The sequence below is a fragment of the Ambystoma mexicanum genome, chromosome 1p, assembly GCF_040938575.1.
Source record: "Ambystoma mexicanum isolate Mex_15411 chromosome 1p, UKY_AmexF1_1, whole genome shotgun sequence".
NCBI classification, from domain to species: Eukaryota; Metazoa; Chordata; class Amphibia; order Caudata; family Ambystomatidae; genus Ambystoma; species Ambystoma mexicanum.
Window position 1 is genome coordinate 633,802,088 of NC_090921.1, and position 19,359 is coordinate 633,821,446.

At 45.8% G+C, this 19,359-nt stretch overlaps 1 protein-coding gene across 2 annotated transcripts in view; it reads right to left on the reverse strand.

Moving 5' to 3' along the window:
• Window positions 1-19,359, reverse strand: part of LOC138577770 (disintegrin and metalloproteinase domain-containing protein 10-like) — a 680,452-nt gene that overhangs the window by 149,647 nt on the left and 511,446 nt on the right. For both annotated transcript variants that reach the window (XM_069649653.1, XM_069649654.1), the window contains one exon: window positions 5,603-5,747. In XM_069649653.1, the coding sequence (XP_069505754.1) occupies window positions 5,603-5,747 (145 nt within the window). The remainder of the gene's footprint in view (window positions 1-5,602; window positions 5,748-19,359) is intronic.

Below are 19,359 nucleotides of genomic sequence, written 5' to 3' on the forward strand. Positions count from 1 at the left end.
GTTTACCCCAACACAATCACCCACTGACACAACAAGGCACCTCCTCCCTAACAGCCCCTCCCTTGCCTTTTCCTGCCATAAACGCACACTTTCCAAAACCTCAACCATGGCCACATCAGAGCGAACACCGCCACCCAAAGCTGCAACCCTAAATTTGGAGCCAGGTTTCCTGCCCCTCATGAGTTCAAACAGGGAATAACCAGTAACCATTGACGGTGTATGCCTGTATGCTGGCAGCGCCTCAGACAACTCCTAGGTCCAGCACAAACAGTTGGCCACCGCTAACTGTATTACCCCCTTGACAAAACGGTTCATTCTTTCCACTAAACCATTTGTGGACGGATTATACAGTGTAGTCTTGTGGCCCCTTATTCCCAACTTTCCCATGAACTCCTGCATGCAAACCGACACAAATAGCACCCCGTTATCGGTAACAACACTGCCTGGCACTCCTTCCCTTTTAAAAAACCTTGCTCGGGAGGGATACGATCTTCCCGGCCGTGAGTGTTTCCGAAGCTGTGGCTTCCACCCAACGTGAGGTATAATCAACCAACACTACGACGGATCTTAACCCTCCGCCCAACACATCCATGGGGCCCACAATGACAATCGCCTACTTTGACCACACATCTTCAGGGATCTCTATGGGGTACACGGGCTGTGCTCTGAGTTCTTTACTCTTGTCGCTTACCGGACACGCCGTGCAATCTTTCACAACCATTTAGACCTCCTCATCCATCCCCGGCCACCAGTATGAATCCCTCAACCTTATCTTCATCAATGACCTTCCCAAATGTCATTCATGTGCCATATTTACCAACTTGGTTCTCAAACTGAAAGGAGAAACTAACCTCTCTCCTATAGCAACACCCCACAGGCCTTCAGACAACTCGCGCCACACGTGCTTGTAACTCTTACCTATCACCTTGCAATCAAACTCAGATACTCCTCCTCTCAAACCCTCTCTGATCTTCGTCAACTCAGGATCAACGGCACACTCCTTGTCCCACTCACTTTTGTCTACAGCAGGAAACACAATGGTCACCTGCGTATACTCCTCAAAATCCTCCTGCAACTCATTACCATCGCCAACTGAACTAGGCAACCACGATATCTGCCACAGCATTTTTGGCTCCTGGAAAAAATTCAACCCTGAAGTTGAATTCCTGCACGTCAGCCATCCATCTGGCAATCCTAGGAGAAACTGAAGACATCCCCTTTGTCATCAACACATTAATGAGCGGCTTGTGGTGCGTCCGTATCACATAAGGAATGCCCCAAAGAAATGTCCTGAAATGCTTTGACGCCCACACTGCAGCCAATGTCTCCCTCTCTTTGACCGCATAATACTTTTCTGCATCCGTTAGCACCCTAGAGGCAAATGCTATGGGGCGGCTTATCCCGTTCTCCCATTGCTCTAGCACTGCCCCCATTGCGAGCATCCACAGTCAGCACGGTCTTACTGCAGGGATTACAAGAACCTAACGACGGGGCATGATCCAGGTCGCCCTTTAATTCCACAAACTCTTTCTGGCAACACTCTGTCTTCTCAAATCAAACACTCTTTTTTAACAGTGCCTGCATGTTCACTGTTTTTTTTGCATACAAGGGAATGAACCGAATGTAATAGTCATCCCTAGAAATGACCTAAACTGCTCCTTGTTCACAGGAGCAGGTTCCTCTCTCATCACCCTTACCATCTCCTCCTTGAGGCTTATTCCCTTCTCATCCAGCGTGTCACCCAGGTACGTCACACTTGGTACCCCACCTGGCACTTTGACCACTTCACGGTCAACCCAATTCTTTCCAAAACTCTCATCACCTCAATCACTCTGTCATCATGATCCTTGGGATCCTTCCCCCTCACCAATGTCGTCCTGGAAGTACTCAACACCCGGCACACCACCAAACAACTTCTGCATGATCCTCTGATGCCGATGCCAACCCAAAGGGAATGCGACAGAAACGATACGCCCCGAAGGGCGTGATAAAATATGTCAGGACTCTTCATGTTGATCTATCTGGTGGTAAGCCGAAGATAGATAAAATGTGGCGAAACATGTAGCACTCCCTACAGATGCCAGAAGTTTCTTAATATTGGGCAGGGGATGGCGGTCAACCCATATATTTGCATTGGGCTCTCTCCGATCCACACACATTCTTAGATTTCCATCCACCTTTCGCGCCAATACCACAGGTGACAACCATTCGGAGCATTCAATCTGCCATCCCCCTTAAGTTTTGTGAGCTCACTTTTTAAACCATCCCTGGATATCACAGGCACCTTCCTTACTTTGTGAGCCTTGGGTATCGCACCCCTTTTTAGCACAATTTTGTGTGCGAAACCCTTAAGCCTTCCCAAACTCAAAAAGAATACCATGGGGAAAGCCTCTTTCAGATACTCAGCGGTTATGATCCCCTTGGTAAGTGTTCCTTCACTGCCCTCTATGGATAATAAAGGAACTGGTTTCACAGGACGTTATTTCTATCTCTAAATCCGCCTGCTCGTCCCAACCCAGGACTGTGTCTCCCTTGTGAGCAACATAAAATGTGCCCCTTGAATACCACCTTGGCACACTCATACCCCAGCACTTTTATGGATATGCGACTATATGCCTACGGACTTATGTCAGAGGGAATTAAAGAGGACACCTTCCTACCGTAACTTTTGACACATAGCTCTGGCGACATCACGGTGTATGGTGACCCTGACTCTACAAGCATTTGCAATTGGATACCATTGACCATCAGGGTGGCCCATGGCCCTTTCTTCTGCGCACTCGACACACTCAACAACACTCCTTCACACACACCCTAACGCAGCCCTCCTTCACGCACTCCCTCGCTGACATATCCGACCACACCATAGGACCCTCCTTCGGGACCCAACATCCTCACAGTCTGTCTATTCTCAGCGAGTTTTCGGCACATGCGTGCAAAGTGTACCCTTCCCTTGTACCTCCTCCTTGTAACAGTTTTACTGCTGCATTTAAGAGACCGCCCAATCTCGAGTCTGGCGTGTTTACCCCTAGCTCAGAGCTGTTGTTGGCGGCACTTGTTTTTAGTGCTGTTGACTACTGCAACTATCTGGCACAGCCCCGTTTTCTTATTAACCTGCTTCAACTTCTTTCTGAAAGACATCATTCTGCCCCGGCCCAATAGGCAGACTTGCAACAGACAGGGCCAGGGTAGTTGGGTCTGAGGCAGAGAGGGACCCTTCCAGAAACATCCGCTGTGGCTGTACAGTTTGTGCAGAAGGATAGATGGGAGCGGGACACCCCTCTCCCATAGGTATTAAACAAGCAACATTCACCAAGGCAGTTAGTGAGCTGGGTCTTGGTGGCTGGGACAGCCATAGCCAATGCCGGTGTAGTGGGGACTCCTGCCCCTGGGCTGCCCAAAAATTGTCGGATCTCCTTAATCAGCATGTGAGCGTCACTGAAGGCTGCGGGTGCTCTGGCCACGTGAGGATTTCCTGGAGCGCCAAGGGGAGCCTGAGCAACTTTGTTTCTCAATTTCATGTTCCTCCTCAGGAGCCTCATTTTCCGCTTTGCGCCCAGTTTGGGACCCGGGGCAAGCTCGGGCCCATAACACACTAGTGGTGTAGGTGCATAATTCTCACCGATGTCTTGGACGAGAGACACAGGCATGATGGGCCCCCATGGAGTACTTCAAGGAAGTGGCAGGGCTGGAACAGCAGATCTCCTCCCAGACAGTCAAACAATCAACACGGGCAATCCCAGACTTCATTTTGTGTTAGCACCCAGGTAGTTTTTGAGGGGAGGCCTGTGCTCGAGTGGACTCAGATTTTTCAAAGTCACATACGAGGATCCATAAAGTCAACAAGACAGCAAATCCAATCTTTTGGGATGCCCTGTATAGGCTACATGGAGGAGCACAGAGGAACAGAGAAAGGTAAGAAAGAAATTACCTCCTTGGAAGGCAGAGCGGCACCTCCTGCACCTCAGCACAGGGACAGAGTTCATAGACTACAAACCACCTTCTTCGCTTCTGTGCGAGGAGGTCAGGCAAGAAACATGAGTGGCAATGCTCGCCCCTACGGCCCGCGAACACCCTGTGGGACGCCAAGCAGGAGGGGGCGTGGCCAAAGTGGCAGCAATCTATTCCGGTGAACAGGGAACACCCCGTGGGGCGCCAACAACCGCCGCCCTTGTTCCCCGGCAGGCTTCAGCCCTGGCGGGCAAGTCTGCTAGTTTTAAGCAGGAGGGGGTGTGGCCAGAGCAGCAGCAATCAATTCCGTGAGCAGGGAACACCCTGTAGGACGCCAACTCCCGCTGCCCTTGTTCCCCAGCGGGCTTCAGCCATGGCGGGCAAGTCTTCTAGTTTTAAGCAGGAGGGGGCGTGGCCAAAGCAGCAGCAATTTTGTCAGTTGAGCAGGGAACACCCTGCCGGACGCCAACACCCACTGCCCTTGTTTCCCGGCAGGCTTCATTATTTCCATTTAGGAGCTTCATATCCCATACTAACATAACTTGTTTACTCATTAGCCCTCTTTCAATTGCACCGGTCGAACAAGCATTTCAGACCTTACACCACTCCTCGTCAAGACATTCACTATTCCAATACCCCATGATCACGCAACCAGAGTCTTCTGTCATATTGGTGTCCAAAATAACTGTTAACCGGGTCATACAAATTAACAAATCACCACCACAGGGATTAAAGTACACATTCAAAATCAAACAGGAGTCCAATGCTGATTTCTGTCCTCTGTCGGTGCTATCTAACCTTATCTTAACTGCCAAAATATCGCTAGACCCCACAAATAGACATTCCATTGAGAAATCAATGCCCATCCGTAATGTACATAGCAATGCCCCAAAAGGTCTGCCTTTAGAACCTCTACTTGTAGGCTCATGACAAATAGAAAAACCCTCCAATATAGGATCATCGATGAGCCATGTTTCTTGAAGTAAGATATGATGACAAACATCCCAGAGACTATAGGGTCTGATCAGGTGGGTAAAGCCCTGTGTGTTCCGTGAAGCCAGTTTAAATTTGCAATCTCAGTTGCTAATGTTTGGCCTTCCATCCTTACCACGCAAAGCATTTATTATAGAATACAAATCATACGATACAGACCTATTACTTGCTGTGCACCCTGAAACTGATCAAGAGTAGTTACTGTCATTGTTTAACCTAATAACCAATGGGTCCCAAGGAGGTGCACCCATCTTTCAGCAGTCACCAGATCATGTTGTCAGATTGTTTGATTGATTGTTACACTATATCCTAGCGCTTCAAAGGTACTTTCAGACAGAATCCAATTTCTGATAAACTCATCGTTAAGCCCAATCGAACTATGTCCACTCTCGTAGGGTGGAAAAACTCCACTTGAGTTAAATCAGCAGACTTAATTAGATTTAGCCTTGGAATGTCATCAAAGAGCACTAGGATATACTGTCTATTTAAAGGGTATGAGCCATTCACTCTAAAATTAAGCTCAGTATTGAGATAGGATAAGTCTTCTAGTAAGAAGACTTAAATCTAGGCCAACAAAGGTATTTTTGGAATCATCCATATTGGAAATAGGTTGCATGTCTTAATGTTGTATGAATGGCAAACATTCTTCAGGTCTTACCTGCAGAGCTTTCCTGGCCTTAATTTACACTGCAATTCTGTTGCCTCATTAGCACCAAAGCAGCACAGATCCGTGTCTTTGCTTCCTACATCACATTCTTCTCCTTCTTCCACAAGTCTGTTTCCACAAATAGGCCGGTCACTTTCTAAAATAAAGGAAAAATGTGACACACCACACAAACCCCAAAAGCCAAAAAACAATTGCTGATCTGGTTGAACACAAGCATCTTCTTGGGCTGTGGTCATATGCATGAAGACCAGCAGTAACTCTTTAAGAAGTACACAATAGACCTACACCATCACGAGGGCACCACTGGAAGTCAGGCCAGCAAGTGGCAGAGCAAGGGGAGGAGCTTGAAAAGACTGTCTATTGTCATGAACTCCTTTCTCACCATGGATCACCACTCTCCCTTCTGGCAACCAAACTCTGAAACACCCTACTTAAGCAACTTCACCTGGAAAAAAAGACATGCAACGCTCAGGAAACAGCTCAAGAAATCAATCAGTTAACTGGACTGGTGAAACAGCAACAAACCAAGATCTTAACAAAAAGAAACAACCTCGGACCAACCATGACTTGCCTTTCCTCATTGAGAGAAACATATTCATGCCTTCTTGTCATTTAAAAATAAATAGGCACTACACCTGAAAATCCTATATCTTGGTAAATTGGATTCATCAACCCTCAAATTGAAATCCTAAATGGAATTTAATTCTTGTACATCCACTCAGGCGAGACACTACAGAGAACCAATCGTCAGACACCCATCCAGGTACCAATCTCATTTGTGCCTGCACACTTTGTATCATGGATTAAGCTGGTTTTCAATGTTGATGCTACATTGTTGCTGCTATACATGTGAATAATGTATTATCTAATTCATTTGGTATTAAGTACAAACAGATGTATTCCACAGTCATGCCTTTTCTGTATGTATTTCTAATTCCCAGTTGATTCATGGGTTACAGGGAATCTACTTAAAATGATCTTCAAGCCGACAAGACAATGGACTAGACCTGAAACTCCCAAACCAAAGAAGGTCTTCACAATCAAGGTCCAGGAGGAAATGAAGACTGTAACCCTCCCACCACCTCCCTCTCATCTGACACTAACTCCTAACTAATAAAATCTCGTGATCTTATACCTCATTCCCCATCTTGCGATCCACAGGGTGTAATAAACTAAACAAATTCCTATCCACTCCATCTTCTATCGCTCAGTGCTGCTTGTGCAAGCAGGGGACCCGGGACTGCCCTATAGACATCCTGCCTTGGCATATACACCCTGCCAGAACACAGAGTTTTCATACTGGCACACAGTTAATGGGTACTTTATGACCTGCACTTATCAACATGACAGGTTTCTGCATCTGCATTTCCTTCTACCCTACCTAACACTCCCTCACCCTCCTCTCTTACAGGGTCATGTGCAGTCAGGCCAATATTATTGGCAGAAGAGTGCTATATAACGCCACTGCCCATTTGCTACTGTATCTTTCAGATCCCAATACATCCCAATGATGCCCACATAGTACTGGAATGGCATTGACAGGTGATCCAAAAGGAGCCCTTTGCCCCCTCTGACACCAATGGGCGGCAGGAGACTTCCAAATGAGTCCTATTATCAATATGGACTCTTTAAGAGATGTAATTTGGAGCACTGTGGGCCCTGTGCAAGCAGAGAAGTGGCATTATGATTGCATTTCCATTAAGGTTTTGTTCATGGTTACCAGACAAGATGTATATATGCTCACTGCTTATGTAATAACCGAAGAACTAGACATGGAGCAACCAGAGGTTTCACTAGATCGACTCAAGGGATGAAGCATGCACGCTTGGGTACTCATTTGTTATGTCTTCTAACCCAATCCAGCTTCTGAAGCCACAGTCAAGACAACAACATGAAATAGTCATACCGGAGTCCATAGGTTGGTTGCACCTCACCCGATCCCCCCACTACAAACAATGACAAATTTCAGCTGTAGAGGGTAAGAAGACATGGCACAGGGGGTGGTAATGAATAAGCATAAAAGGGAAGATGGAGTAGTGCAGCAATGTGGAGCAGAGTGGAGGGGCGATGACAGGAGAGACTGGAGGATGTGAAGGTGCAACAAAAGCAGGGGGTGAAGCAGGAGAGGTTAGAGTGGTTGGAGGTGCTAGAGAAGATGAAGCAAAAGAGATTGAAGGTGGTGAAGATGCAAGATGAGGGGGTGAAACTAGCAACTAAGAACAGAGGAAAAGCAAGTGTTGAAGTCTGCAAAAGGTGAAAGGATAAAACGGTGGAGAGTATGAGAAGGAATAAGGAGAGAGGAAAGTGTAGAATTCCCTTGGAGACCAAAGGAAAGCAACAGAGGATGAGAGGCATTGTACATTTGCACGTTGTCTGGGAGCAGAGGGTCTAGAAATGAGAATGTGTCAGAGCATCAAGGAGGTTAGCGTTAAGGCAGTTCCATGTAGGAGGAGTAGTTGGATTTGGGAAACTGACCATAGGCACCTGGTTCGCTGGTATGGTTGAAATATTTTCTGTATACAAGCAGGTAGCTCAACAATAACAATGTAGGGGTGTGTGGTGTAAGGAGTCCGTTTGTAATACAATTCTTTCTTTATTTGAAGGCAGGGGAGCATCTTCGTGTGTGGCAACATTCAAGCTTGTGCTACGCCCGTTCCGCTCATCTTGACGCAGTACTCAGGAACAGATGAGGCTGCTTGTGCAGATATAGTTTTTCAGGTAGGAGGTAAGTTAATAACGGACAAGGTTTTAGAGCACTGGTGCACCTTTTTCTTTGATATACATAACAATGGATAATTCAGGACAAATGTGCCATGGGGATGCACTCCCTGGGCAGAAACAGGGCCAAACTGATCAAGAATCAGTGGCTGACGGATATAGGTCATAGAATGTATAGACGCCTCTTTAGCGGATGCACTTTACAAGGCTTTCACAGCCAACATGGAAGCCTTGAACCAACAGACTTTGATGATTTAATGTTAATAGGCCTACATCCATAATTACCCTATCCCCTGCACCTAGTGTCATACAATGGGTAAGGTGAGTGTTGCCAGTAACATGAAATGTGCTCTCCCTGGAAGAACTGCTCCTGCTAAAAGGAAACACTCAGTGCAGGAGGGAGTAGGCCACTGTGCCCACAGATTCCAGGGCTTCAACAGATATGGGACCATCATTGAGAGAATTTCTGGGTGCCCTTACGGGTGTCTCTGGTCAGGTGGAGGAACAGTACTGTCTGCAAGAGCAAGAATGGCTCTAGGCCTATGACCAGTGGAGGAGTGAATTAACTTCCAGGCATTATTCCTGCAGATGATCCAGATGGGATGGATGTCCTTTCATTTGGGATCAACACCAATGTTGATAATGGGGCATGTTTGGATGAAGGGCCATCCATTATGCAGCATGGCTTGCAGGTTTTGATGTTCAAGATAGCTAATATCCATATCCCACCCCCAGTTTGAGAGAATAGGCCCCCTATAGATGGGAAGCAGACTATGCAGATCTGTATCTCAGAAAGAAAATGCCCATGAACACTAGTATCTGAATGAAGGCAGAATGCCCCCCAGAATTCCCTTCCAAACTAATGCTACACCCAATACTGCTGTGTCCTTACAAAAAGAATAGATACAGCATAGTTCACCTACCATGACTGAGTTTGAAAGGAATCCAGGACTTTAATAAACATTTTGAATGTGACAGAAGATGTCAATATCCATTAGCTGTAGAAATTATGGGTCTAGTACAGATGAGTAGCTGGCCCCAAATTGAACTTTGCATTCTGGTCTTTGCTAATGAATCTGTTGCCATGGGAATTCTCCCAAAGGTTAGATCAAAGTCGAGTGGCATAGCAGAGGCTAAAGATTTTTCTTACACCGGAGTACATCTATTCAGCATTTCCTTGGTTTAAGGCCTGGGTAACTATGTCAACATGTTTATGTCACTAGACAGGGCCCAGCCACCTTTACAAAATAATGTTTACTCCTCTGGTCTCTTTCAGGGATGAACAAAGAAGAAGCAGTTCGACAGTCACTTCCTTAAATCATCAAGTCTCAACAACAGACAACGCAGCACCCAACAAGTGCTTCAGTGCCCCAAACCCACCTTTTTCCAGAGTGAGACCTTCAAGAACCGATGTTCCACAGGAAAATTCGTCATCAAACATTTCCCCAGGTAGTGTGACAGGGTCTTATTCTGCCAAGGTAAGGGGGGACAGTGTCCGGAACGCAGTGTTGGCCAGCTCGCAACACCGTAGTTACCAAAAGGAGACTGCCCCTTCTCCCGTACTTACTGTTAAGACCCGTCCTTCCCCAGCACACATTTGCACTACAAATCCCATCAGCCCATGTGAGGAGAGAAGTCAAAGGAGAAATGGAGCACCTGGCCCGAATGATTCCAGAGGAAAAAGTACATGGCCCAAATACCACCAGAGAAAAAGTACCAGACCCATAACCCGGTCAAAGCTATTAGAAGGCACTTGGAGAAAAACAGCAGAGACTAATAATCGGTGGTAAATGCAACAGGTTAAGTCCATTGGTCCATGAAACCCAGTCAAGTGTGAGAATGGTGAAAGAAGTATATTTTTATTTGTGCCACTGGTAATATAACCGTTGCACATAACACATTCAGCAAGATTATTACAAAAATTACATACAATTGCACAATTAATCAATCACCTTGTAAAAAATAACAATTGAAACAAATGCTTCATTAATACATAACAATCTAACTATAAAAAACCCATTAAAAACCCTAAACAATTAATACAGCTCTCACAATCGATGTAAACATTATTAAGACCTTACACAGGAGAGGCAAAATGCCCCCTTATTCATATACTTAAAAGGTAATTGATCCCCACTGAGGTGATTTTAAAACACCAAGGTGAAAGAGATTACAAATTGGATAATCTGCCGTCGCACGATTCCAAATGTGGAATGCAGCTAATGTGACCACAAGCGATTCTGCGCCATACAGGGCACTCCAGAACTGGTCTGAGACATGATCTAGAAAAAGGGCATAACCCTTTTTATAGAGCTCTACCAATGACCCACAATTGGTAAGCACATGTCTAGCCGTTTCCACATGCTTGCTTCAGATTCCACAGATTCGCTCCTCTCTCGGGATTCCTGTCCATGCTCATGTGTTGCTAAGTACAGGGAGAAGGTCAAAACAAAGGTATACAATGAAGCAAATCAGTGGAGGGAATGGGAAAGAAGTATAAAGGGTCAAAGCAGACAGGACACAGAGAAAGAAAACACCTGTAAGGAAGGCATGGTATCAAAGTAAGACAGACGCAAGTGACCACAGTTCAAAGGTGTTTATTGTTCTTTATCAAGGGTGTGATAAACGCCTATCTAAACCTGAATCTACAGATGGGAGCAAGCTGTGGCCATCAAATAATAATAATGCAGTCCTAGTGGAGTCTTGTCAAAATAAAAGGGTCTATACTAAACAAAACTATTGCCAATCCTTACCGCTCAATACAAGTAGTTTGGGGTAGTGTTTATGAAAAAGAAAGAAGTGTTCACAAAATGATAAGTCAGGATGTTCAGGCCGTTGGCCTCCTTTCCCTACATTTTCAGCACGGCACAAGGCGGTTCCCTCGAGCATAGCACACTCTTGGGCTTCTTCGGTACGAGGACACAGTTCCATTACCAACATCAGGGCATATGTGCCCAAGTCTCTTAAGTTATCAAAGTCTCTTGATTCAGAGGGCCTGATGTACCAAAACAAACAAATAGTTGCTTCACAAATATTCAAGTCGGGTGATTCACATTTACCCCTCGATTCCCCTCAGGCGGGCTCAGGTACCTTTTCTACCACAATCTTCAGTTTGGATCGCCCTCTTCTCGGCTCAGATCTTCTTCTCCAATGCTTATAGAATATCTTTTGTCGGGTGACTCACGGTTCACCCCAGATCCCCCTCAGCCAGGCTCTGATCCCTTTTACACAATTAGTCTCCATCAACCGGGCTCTGACCAATTACAGTTTGTATTAGCTATCAAAGACTTTCGAATGTGCACAGGATTTAGCTTGACCCATTGCAGGACCACTTCATATTCACAGTTCACAATTTTACACTCTCAGTTGGAAACTTAACAGATACCTTCAAATGAGCACCCATGTGGTGCCGGACCACTCTGTAAATGGTATCTATCTTGGTTTCAAAGGTTCAGTCACTCTTTGGATATTTAATTATATTTGTGTCGCTTATCACATACACCTCACACTCTGTTCTTTGCAGATTTCTTCATGCAATGTTGCCACTTGCAACCTTGGTCCTAACACAGACCGGTCTGCTATCAGTCTCTCTGACTCACCGGCTGTGCTGACTTTACTGGCACTGCTTTGTTGTAGGAGCCAAGGACAGTGCCACAGTGGCAATCACTCCTCCCCGCCTCGGCTATCGATGCGGGAGAGCCATGGGTACCTTCAACACACAATGCACTTTTCTTCAGCTTTAATTCCCGGGCTTATGTGATCTTATTCTCGAGGGCTCATGAAAGTAGCAGTTTCCTCTGAAAAGGCCAAGGGCAATTCCCTCCTCGAAACCCTTTCTCGTCTTGTCGTCTTTCTCCTCATATTGAACTGCCATCTCTGAACTGCTCCTTCCTTGTGTGTTTTGCCTTGCTCAGAGTGTGCTTTCATGCTCCGCCTTTTATCTGTGTGGGGAAGTGTGATGGAAGTCAGGTGTGTGTAATTATCAGTAATTGCCTGACTCTGCCTGACCCTTGTTTTGGGACATGTCAGGTATACGGCTCAGGTGTTAGTCCATTTTCTCTCACAGTGAGCTGTCTGTGAGAAAGTGTTCATGCCGGTAAAGGGGTGGAGGGGTGAGTTACTAATTATCCTACCTGGTAAAATGGGGAAAAGGTGTTACAGGGAAGGGGGTACCGAGTCTCACCATCGGGTGCCCCACTCCCACTCCCCAAAGACTCCAGGTGATCCTCCCGCACTGTTCCACCCCCCAGGAACTGGATCCAAAAGTGATGGCTGTGTCCTGGCCACTTGGACGACAGATCCCTGGAGACTAGCGGGTGACACACCTTTTCATTTCTCACACACCCCAGCACACTGACCCCCAACAAAATGACAAAAAAACAAGCACCTACATGGTTTCAGCAAGTGGTGAGACATCGGGAATCAGATCCTAAGGAAATGGGGGAACACCCGGATTCCAAAGACAAGAACATGGCCGCATCTGACCTCAAAATGGCAGCAGGCCTATTTGAAATCCTGAAGCCCATAAAGTCAGGAAAAAAATAAAAGACTTAACCGAATAGCTTTTGGACCAGAAGGGCCAATGGTAAGAGGCCCGGGATGGAGCCAACTGCCATGGAAGTGGTCTCTCATTTCTTAGGGTACCCGTGTGTTACAGATAGTAAGGACCTTTTGTTATGTTAAATCAGATGTTCCTAAGATAATTGATTACTGATTGCTCAGGAAGTGAAAGGTTTATTGAAGAAAGGTAGAATAGATTAACATGTTTTCATCTCAGGGCATAGTGAGCAATACTTTTCTGGTGCATAAAAAAAAGAAAGGGGTTTGCACAGTTTTCATCATAAGGGATTACAACAAAAACATTGCCCACCATAATTTGAAGATGGACATTTGCTCTGTTGAGAGACGTTTTGAGGCCAGGAAATTGGCTTGTGGGGCTAAAGGCGTAACTAACATTTCTTATTTGCATGTTTCTCAGGAAATTGCTCCAATTTTCTAGTGAAGGGCTGTCTTACAAGTTCTCTCTCATTCGATCTAGTGTCAGCTCCCCAGTGATTTACAAAGTTCCTATGGCCGTGGCAGTGTTTCTGAGAACAAGGGGGATGCACATGTTAATTGTTTTGGACTTCATTCTGATCATGGCTGGATCTCAGAAGGAGGCGTTACCTCACCTTCACATAACCACCTCCCTCCGACAGTAGTTGGCATTCATCATTTACTGGGAAACATCTGAAATATAACATTCACAAACCATGACCCTTTTGGGAGTTTTAGTGGATTGCAGACTTCCCCTGCCCAAGGTTTCATCAATCAAAAAGGAGCTGCAGAAGGCCTGGTCTGCTTCAAAGGTTAATAATCCTGCCACTGAGAAGAAGACTCGACTACTCAAATTGGGTCCCATTCTCTACTGAAGCTGAGGCACTGGCTGACAAATCTGGAGACCTGGAATGGAAGGACAGTTTGTCTTCTACCCAGATATTCAGATGCAAGTCTGACGTGTTGAGGCATGAAGTGCTATCCTACCTGAGGTGTAGGTTCTTGGTCTCCCCAGGAATGTCTGTGGCACAAAAAATGTTTAGAGATTATTGCCAGGTCCTTTGATGTACACAGCTTTGTGTGATAAGACCATGGATAACAGGTTGGCGGCACATTACATAAACAACCTAGTGGAGATGTAATCATGCTCCTGACATTGGACGGACTGCAGAAACCAGTGCCTACACAGCAATGTCTTTCGCCGCTGATGGACCTGTTGGATCCTTTCCAGAAAAACCTTTTCACAACCAAACTCAATGTCCACCGTCCAAGGTTTTTCAGTTGTAAGCTGAGCAAATATACACCAAAAACGACAGTTACCTTCTTCCAGAAACTATGCATTTATGCCTTTCTTTATTATTGCACGGATCCTACTACATACTTAAAAGCAGGGCACTAATGTGCTAATGATCACTCCTTATTGGCCATCTCAGGTTAGGTCCCTCTACCATTTTTTTACCATTTGTCTCAGGAGGATAGCTCAGCGGCAGCGTGCTCGCTTTGGAAGCAAGACGACATGCAGCAACACAGGTTCGATCCCCGTGTCCACGCTTAATATCCTCTGGGTATTAAGCGCATTATAAATAACCAATCATATCATATCATTGGCATTCCCATCCGATTTTCCAAATCAATTGTCGGGATTCAGAGAACTGCTCCTGAACCATCTTGACACATCTCATTCTGTAATTGTCAAGTTCCCTTCAGCTTATGGCTTTGCCGATTTTGGGTGTTCATGGATCGTTGAAGGCCTTTCAGATGCCACTTTGGAATTTAGCCAGCATTTGTGATCACCCAGTACCCTCCGGGCCTATCGAACAGCCTGGAAGGTTTGGGTTCATTTATGCAGTAGGTGGATCCTTTTCAAGCAGATGTTATTCAGGAGGTAAACTTCCTGGCTGAATGTACCTATTCGTCGTATTGCTCTGTAAATCTGTACAGATCGGCATTTCTTCTTTATATAGACTTGTGGGCGTTTGCCAATTGGCCCTCATATGCTATGCAGTTTGTGTGTCCTTGCCTACAAGACCTTAAAATTCTCTCTGGAATGTTAATGTGGAACTATTGCTGTTTAGGAGTAAGTCATGAGATAAAGGTTTGTCTCTACAGGAAATACCAGCTACGCTAGATCTATCTAGTAGATGTTTTACACCTGAAGGCATGAGATTTTTAGTATCTGCTGTTGAGCAAGAACAGGTTCATCATGGATTGAAAGCTTTTACTTTTAAGAACTGCCTTGTCTTTGTGTAGTATGATGTCTTAAAGAAAATTAAGATCGTATGGAATGCCTCCAAATGTCTGAAGATCAGTTCATTTTTGTCCATAAATCTCATCATCAGGTTTCCTCAGGCAATTTAGCACAATGAGTTAGATGGGTTATGTTTTTGGCGGGTATTGAAATTCCGGTATTTGGGGCTTACTCTGCCGGAGTTGCTGCGGCTTCCAATGCCTTTTGGTCTAGTACCTGGCTGGAGGGCATTCTTGGGTCTGCCCATTGGTCTCAGAATCAGCGGTTTCACATTTAACAGCACATCTATTTTACATGCTGTATATGCGCATGACATTTCCCAGCTTTGAAACGTGCATGATAGAAAGCCTCTGCGCTAAATCACAGAATGTAAATTTCTCCTACTGCAATGTTATGATGGAGAGTCTGAATTCGATAAATGTCATGGGAGTGAGTTTTATCCACCCCTATTTAGCCACTATCTGTTCTTTGTCTCCCTGTTACAGCCCCCAAAGATTTTACTAAGCAGCAGTTCTCTTAATTGAAGAGCTGGGAGACCAGGTTTACATTTTCGACCAAATGGATATTCTTGGTAATCCTGCCAAAGCTGAGGTCCATGTCTATGGATAGTAACATGCAAAAAAAGAGGAAGAACGTTTAACCCTTATGGTCCTTTTAATTAAGGTAACACATCGTACAATGGATGGGATGGAGAATCACTCTCACACCAAACAAGAAGACCGACTCAAGTAGTTGACAAAATGTCTGTTTTATTCTCAATTGTCGCACAGCAAGGTCTCAAAGCATTTAATAAAAAACATTACTTTTATAGCAAAAACCTGTTATACGTGATGTGATACTACATGGCAAACTACAAATTCCGACACAGGATTGTGGTTGGTTCAAGGGGAACATCTAAGTATACTTTCTATAAGGGATTGGATTATGATTGGGTCTCTACAGTCAGGTGGACAACTTGTGCCCTCCTCTAGTGCAAGTCATCCTCATCAGTTACTAGATACACAGTACATCATTGGCTCTCAAACTATAAGGCCTTTTTTTATATGGCCTCCTTCAATTAGTTGGCGAGCTTGTACTTTTCTGTACCATTCGATTCACTAGCAGCACATTAGCTGGTACCCGAGGTGCTGGTGGGTGGACTTGACCGTACCTCAACACCTAATTAGCCCATCATCTCTCATCACTCATGCTGTCTGCCATTCAGATTGTCTTTTAACTTGGACTTGTAGTAGCTTTCCTTCTCTGGGAATGTAAGGGAGTGTGAGCATGTTCTTATCAAGGTTCAGGCTTGCATGTCCACTTCTATTTCTATCCTGAACTCACGTGACAGGAGACCGTAAATTTGCCCATTTTATAACATTTAATTGTCTTCAATAAATAAACTTGGCACCCATGGTGTTCTCTCTTTGCAACTTAACAAGGGATGCCTCAGTGTCTCACATTCACTGTTCTTCAAGGACTGATAACCAGTTTTTGCTTCCTTAGCCTTTGACACCAGGCCAAGCAGTCTTTCTTTGGTCCATCTTCGAGCCTTGGCTGATTTCTTTGCTGCAACACACACACAGCTATCAATCCTTCCATATATATATATTGGTGGCAGTGCCTGCAGTCTATTCACTACGTATAGCCAGCCTTTACGATTACTTAGGGCCTCATTACACTGTAGGTGGTAAGGGTTAACTGTCACCGGTAAGGGTACCGGTGACCGTTAACCCTTACCGCCTGATTACGAGGTCCCTTTGCGGGTTGGTACTTTAACGCCTGCTTTTTAGCAGGCGTTAAAAACCAACCCGCAAAGGGACCAGGGTGCTAATTACGGTACCGCAATTTGCGGTACCGTAATTAGCACCTTCCCCATTCCCATTATGCCCTATGGGGCAAAAATGGGAATGGGGAAGGGCAATGGGGGAAGAGGGAATTACCGCCCTGCCAACCTTGGAATAGGGGGTAATTCCCCTTTCCTCCAAGGCGGTGCCGGTATTTTAATAGCTCCTTGGTCCACCGCCTACCGTGTAATGAGGCCCTTAGTCTACTTGCGTTACAGCTTCTGTACAGTTATAAAATGGCTTGCATTCTCTGCAGCGCTTCTTCACACGTGCAATTTTCTTTCTGCACATTCAAGTCTTCTCGATTCTTTACTTCACCATCAGCTTCTATAAGGTCTATGCATTCTCTTCTTTGGTCATCCTTCTCAATGCGTCACGCTCATTTCTTATGATGTCACCAGCCTCTCCTTTTCTCATCTTTACTCTTCTTCAGTTATCTCCCTCAAGAGACCATCATCTCTTTGGGGATACATCACATAGGGTTTTCTCAGTGGATACCTTGTCTCAAAGGCTTTTCGTGGTATAGGTACCATTACTGGCATTGCACATGTCTCAATTTCCGGTTTCCAACATGTAGGCAGATTAGGGGCAGGACTACCTGTAGAGGCATTCAGCTGCTCCTCTAAAACAGGGTGGTGCAGCTTATAGGGAACATGTGCTACAGTGATTAGTTGTAATGTCCGTTATACACTTTCGGTAACTAGAACACCATAAAACACCAAATAGAGAAAGAACCACTGACCTGTCCTGATGTTATTGATGGGAAGAAAATCAGAAGCCCCCCTGAAACACCTCCCTCCGTTCCAAGGCTCTAACAGGCCAGAAGAAGAGGAAGTGCCCCAGGGAAACCCTCTGGGGAAGAAAACCCTGGCTGGTCCGGAGTGTGGAGTTGGTGTTGTAGTCGTGAAGAACTGGGCGTGCCTTCAATCCACTCTCAGGGTTAGTGCGTCTAATGCAGATTGAGAAGGAGAAAGGAATATGAGTTAATCTTAGGGAAAGAGATAGAGCTGGATAGGTTTTGAGAAAGGTATTAAAGATAGCAGTACCATTTAAGCATGTCTTAGAATTGAGCACTAATTTCTGATGTGCTGTAGTCTCAAATGGTAGTTGTGCAGCTGCAGTAAGAATATAAAGATGTTATAATGCAGGACTAAACTATGTACTAGATACGTTCCTGAAAGAAGCTCAAGAATACCTGTGATTGGTGTCTGGCGTTAGCGAAGGCTGAGTACGGTGTGGGGGATCCGTAGTGTACTTCGGAAAACAACGGAGAGCTAAAAAAGACGTAACCGAAGTTGAATTCAGAGTAAAGGGAGAAAGGATTTTATGAAGAGAGACCGCCACCCTGGGAGCCCGTAATGTCAGAGGCTCTGTTAAGACGTACCCGAATGTGTTCACTTCCCTTGTTGTGAAGCCGCTGGGCAGGATTAGAGAGTAGCGCGGCTCGGAGTGTGTCATGTAAGACGGTGTGTGCAGGGTAAGAGTCCTAGATAGAGAAAGGAAGTTTTAGTCAAGATTGATAGGTATTCCTGTAGAGAGAAGTAATAGTTTTCCTAGGTTCGAACTCACGAAGCGTTGGTTGTTAGGAGTAGCAATGCACCCGCACGTTGTCTAGAGGAGAAAATAAGCAGGACTGCAGAGCTGGAATGCTGAGACAGCTACCAGCCACCATCTTGGAGGAAAAAATTTAGGAAATGCGGGCATGCAACCAACGGTGCCAAAGAGACCACTGCCTCCTAAGGGATGTAACAGTATGCCCCCTCCGAAAGGTAGACATACCCGGCTTCCCAGGATGACACCGGTGAAAACATCTGACCAAGCGCGGAGCATGCACCGCAGAAGCTGGTTCCCATGAGCACAGGTCGGGGGTATAACCTTGCCAATCCACCAGGTATTGGAGGTGACCCGATAGTAACGGGAATCGCAGATCCCAGCGACCTCAAACTCAGCAGTACCGTAGCAGTAGAGACCGGGGGAGGACACGCATTAACTTGCCGGGCAAATCGGTCCCCCACTGCCTTTGTTAGCTGGGACACGTGGAAGACCGGGTGGATCCTGGACCAGGACGGAGGCAGACGGAGGTGATAGGCAGCAGCCCCCAGACAATGAAGAACAGAAAAGGGCCCAAAGAAACAGGGAGAAAGTTTCAAAGGAACCAGATGTCGGGAAGGAAACGCAAAGCCAACCACACTTTGTCGCCCGGAACCAAATCCGGAGCATGGGTCCTGCGTCTATTAGCAGATTGTTTGGCACGTTCTTGAGCATCCAGAAGCGAGGAGCGGGCAGCACAATGGCCACTCCGGATGTCCAGAAGAAGGCTATCCACGTCTGGGAAGGCAGAGGCAGACGGTAGTCCCACTGGGAAACAGGTAGGATGGAAACCATAGGAGCAAAGGAAAGGGCTGGAACCCAAGGAAGTA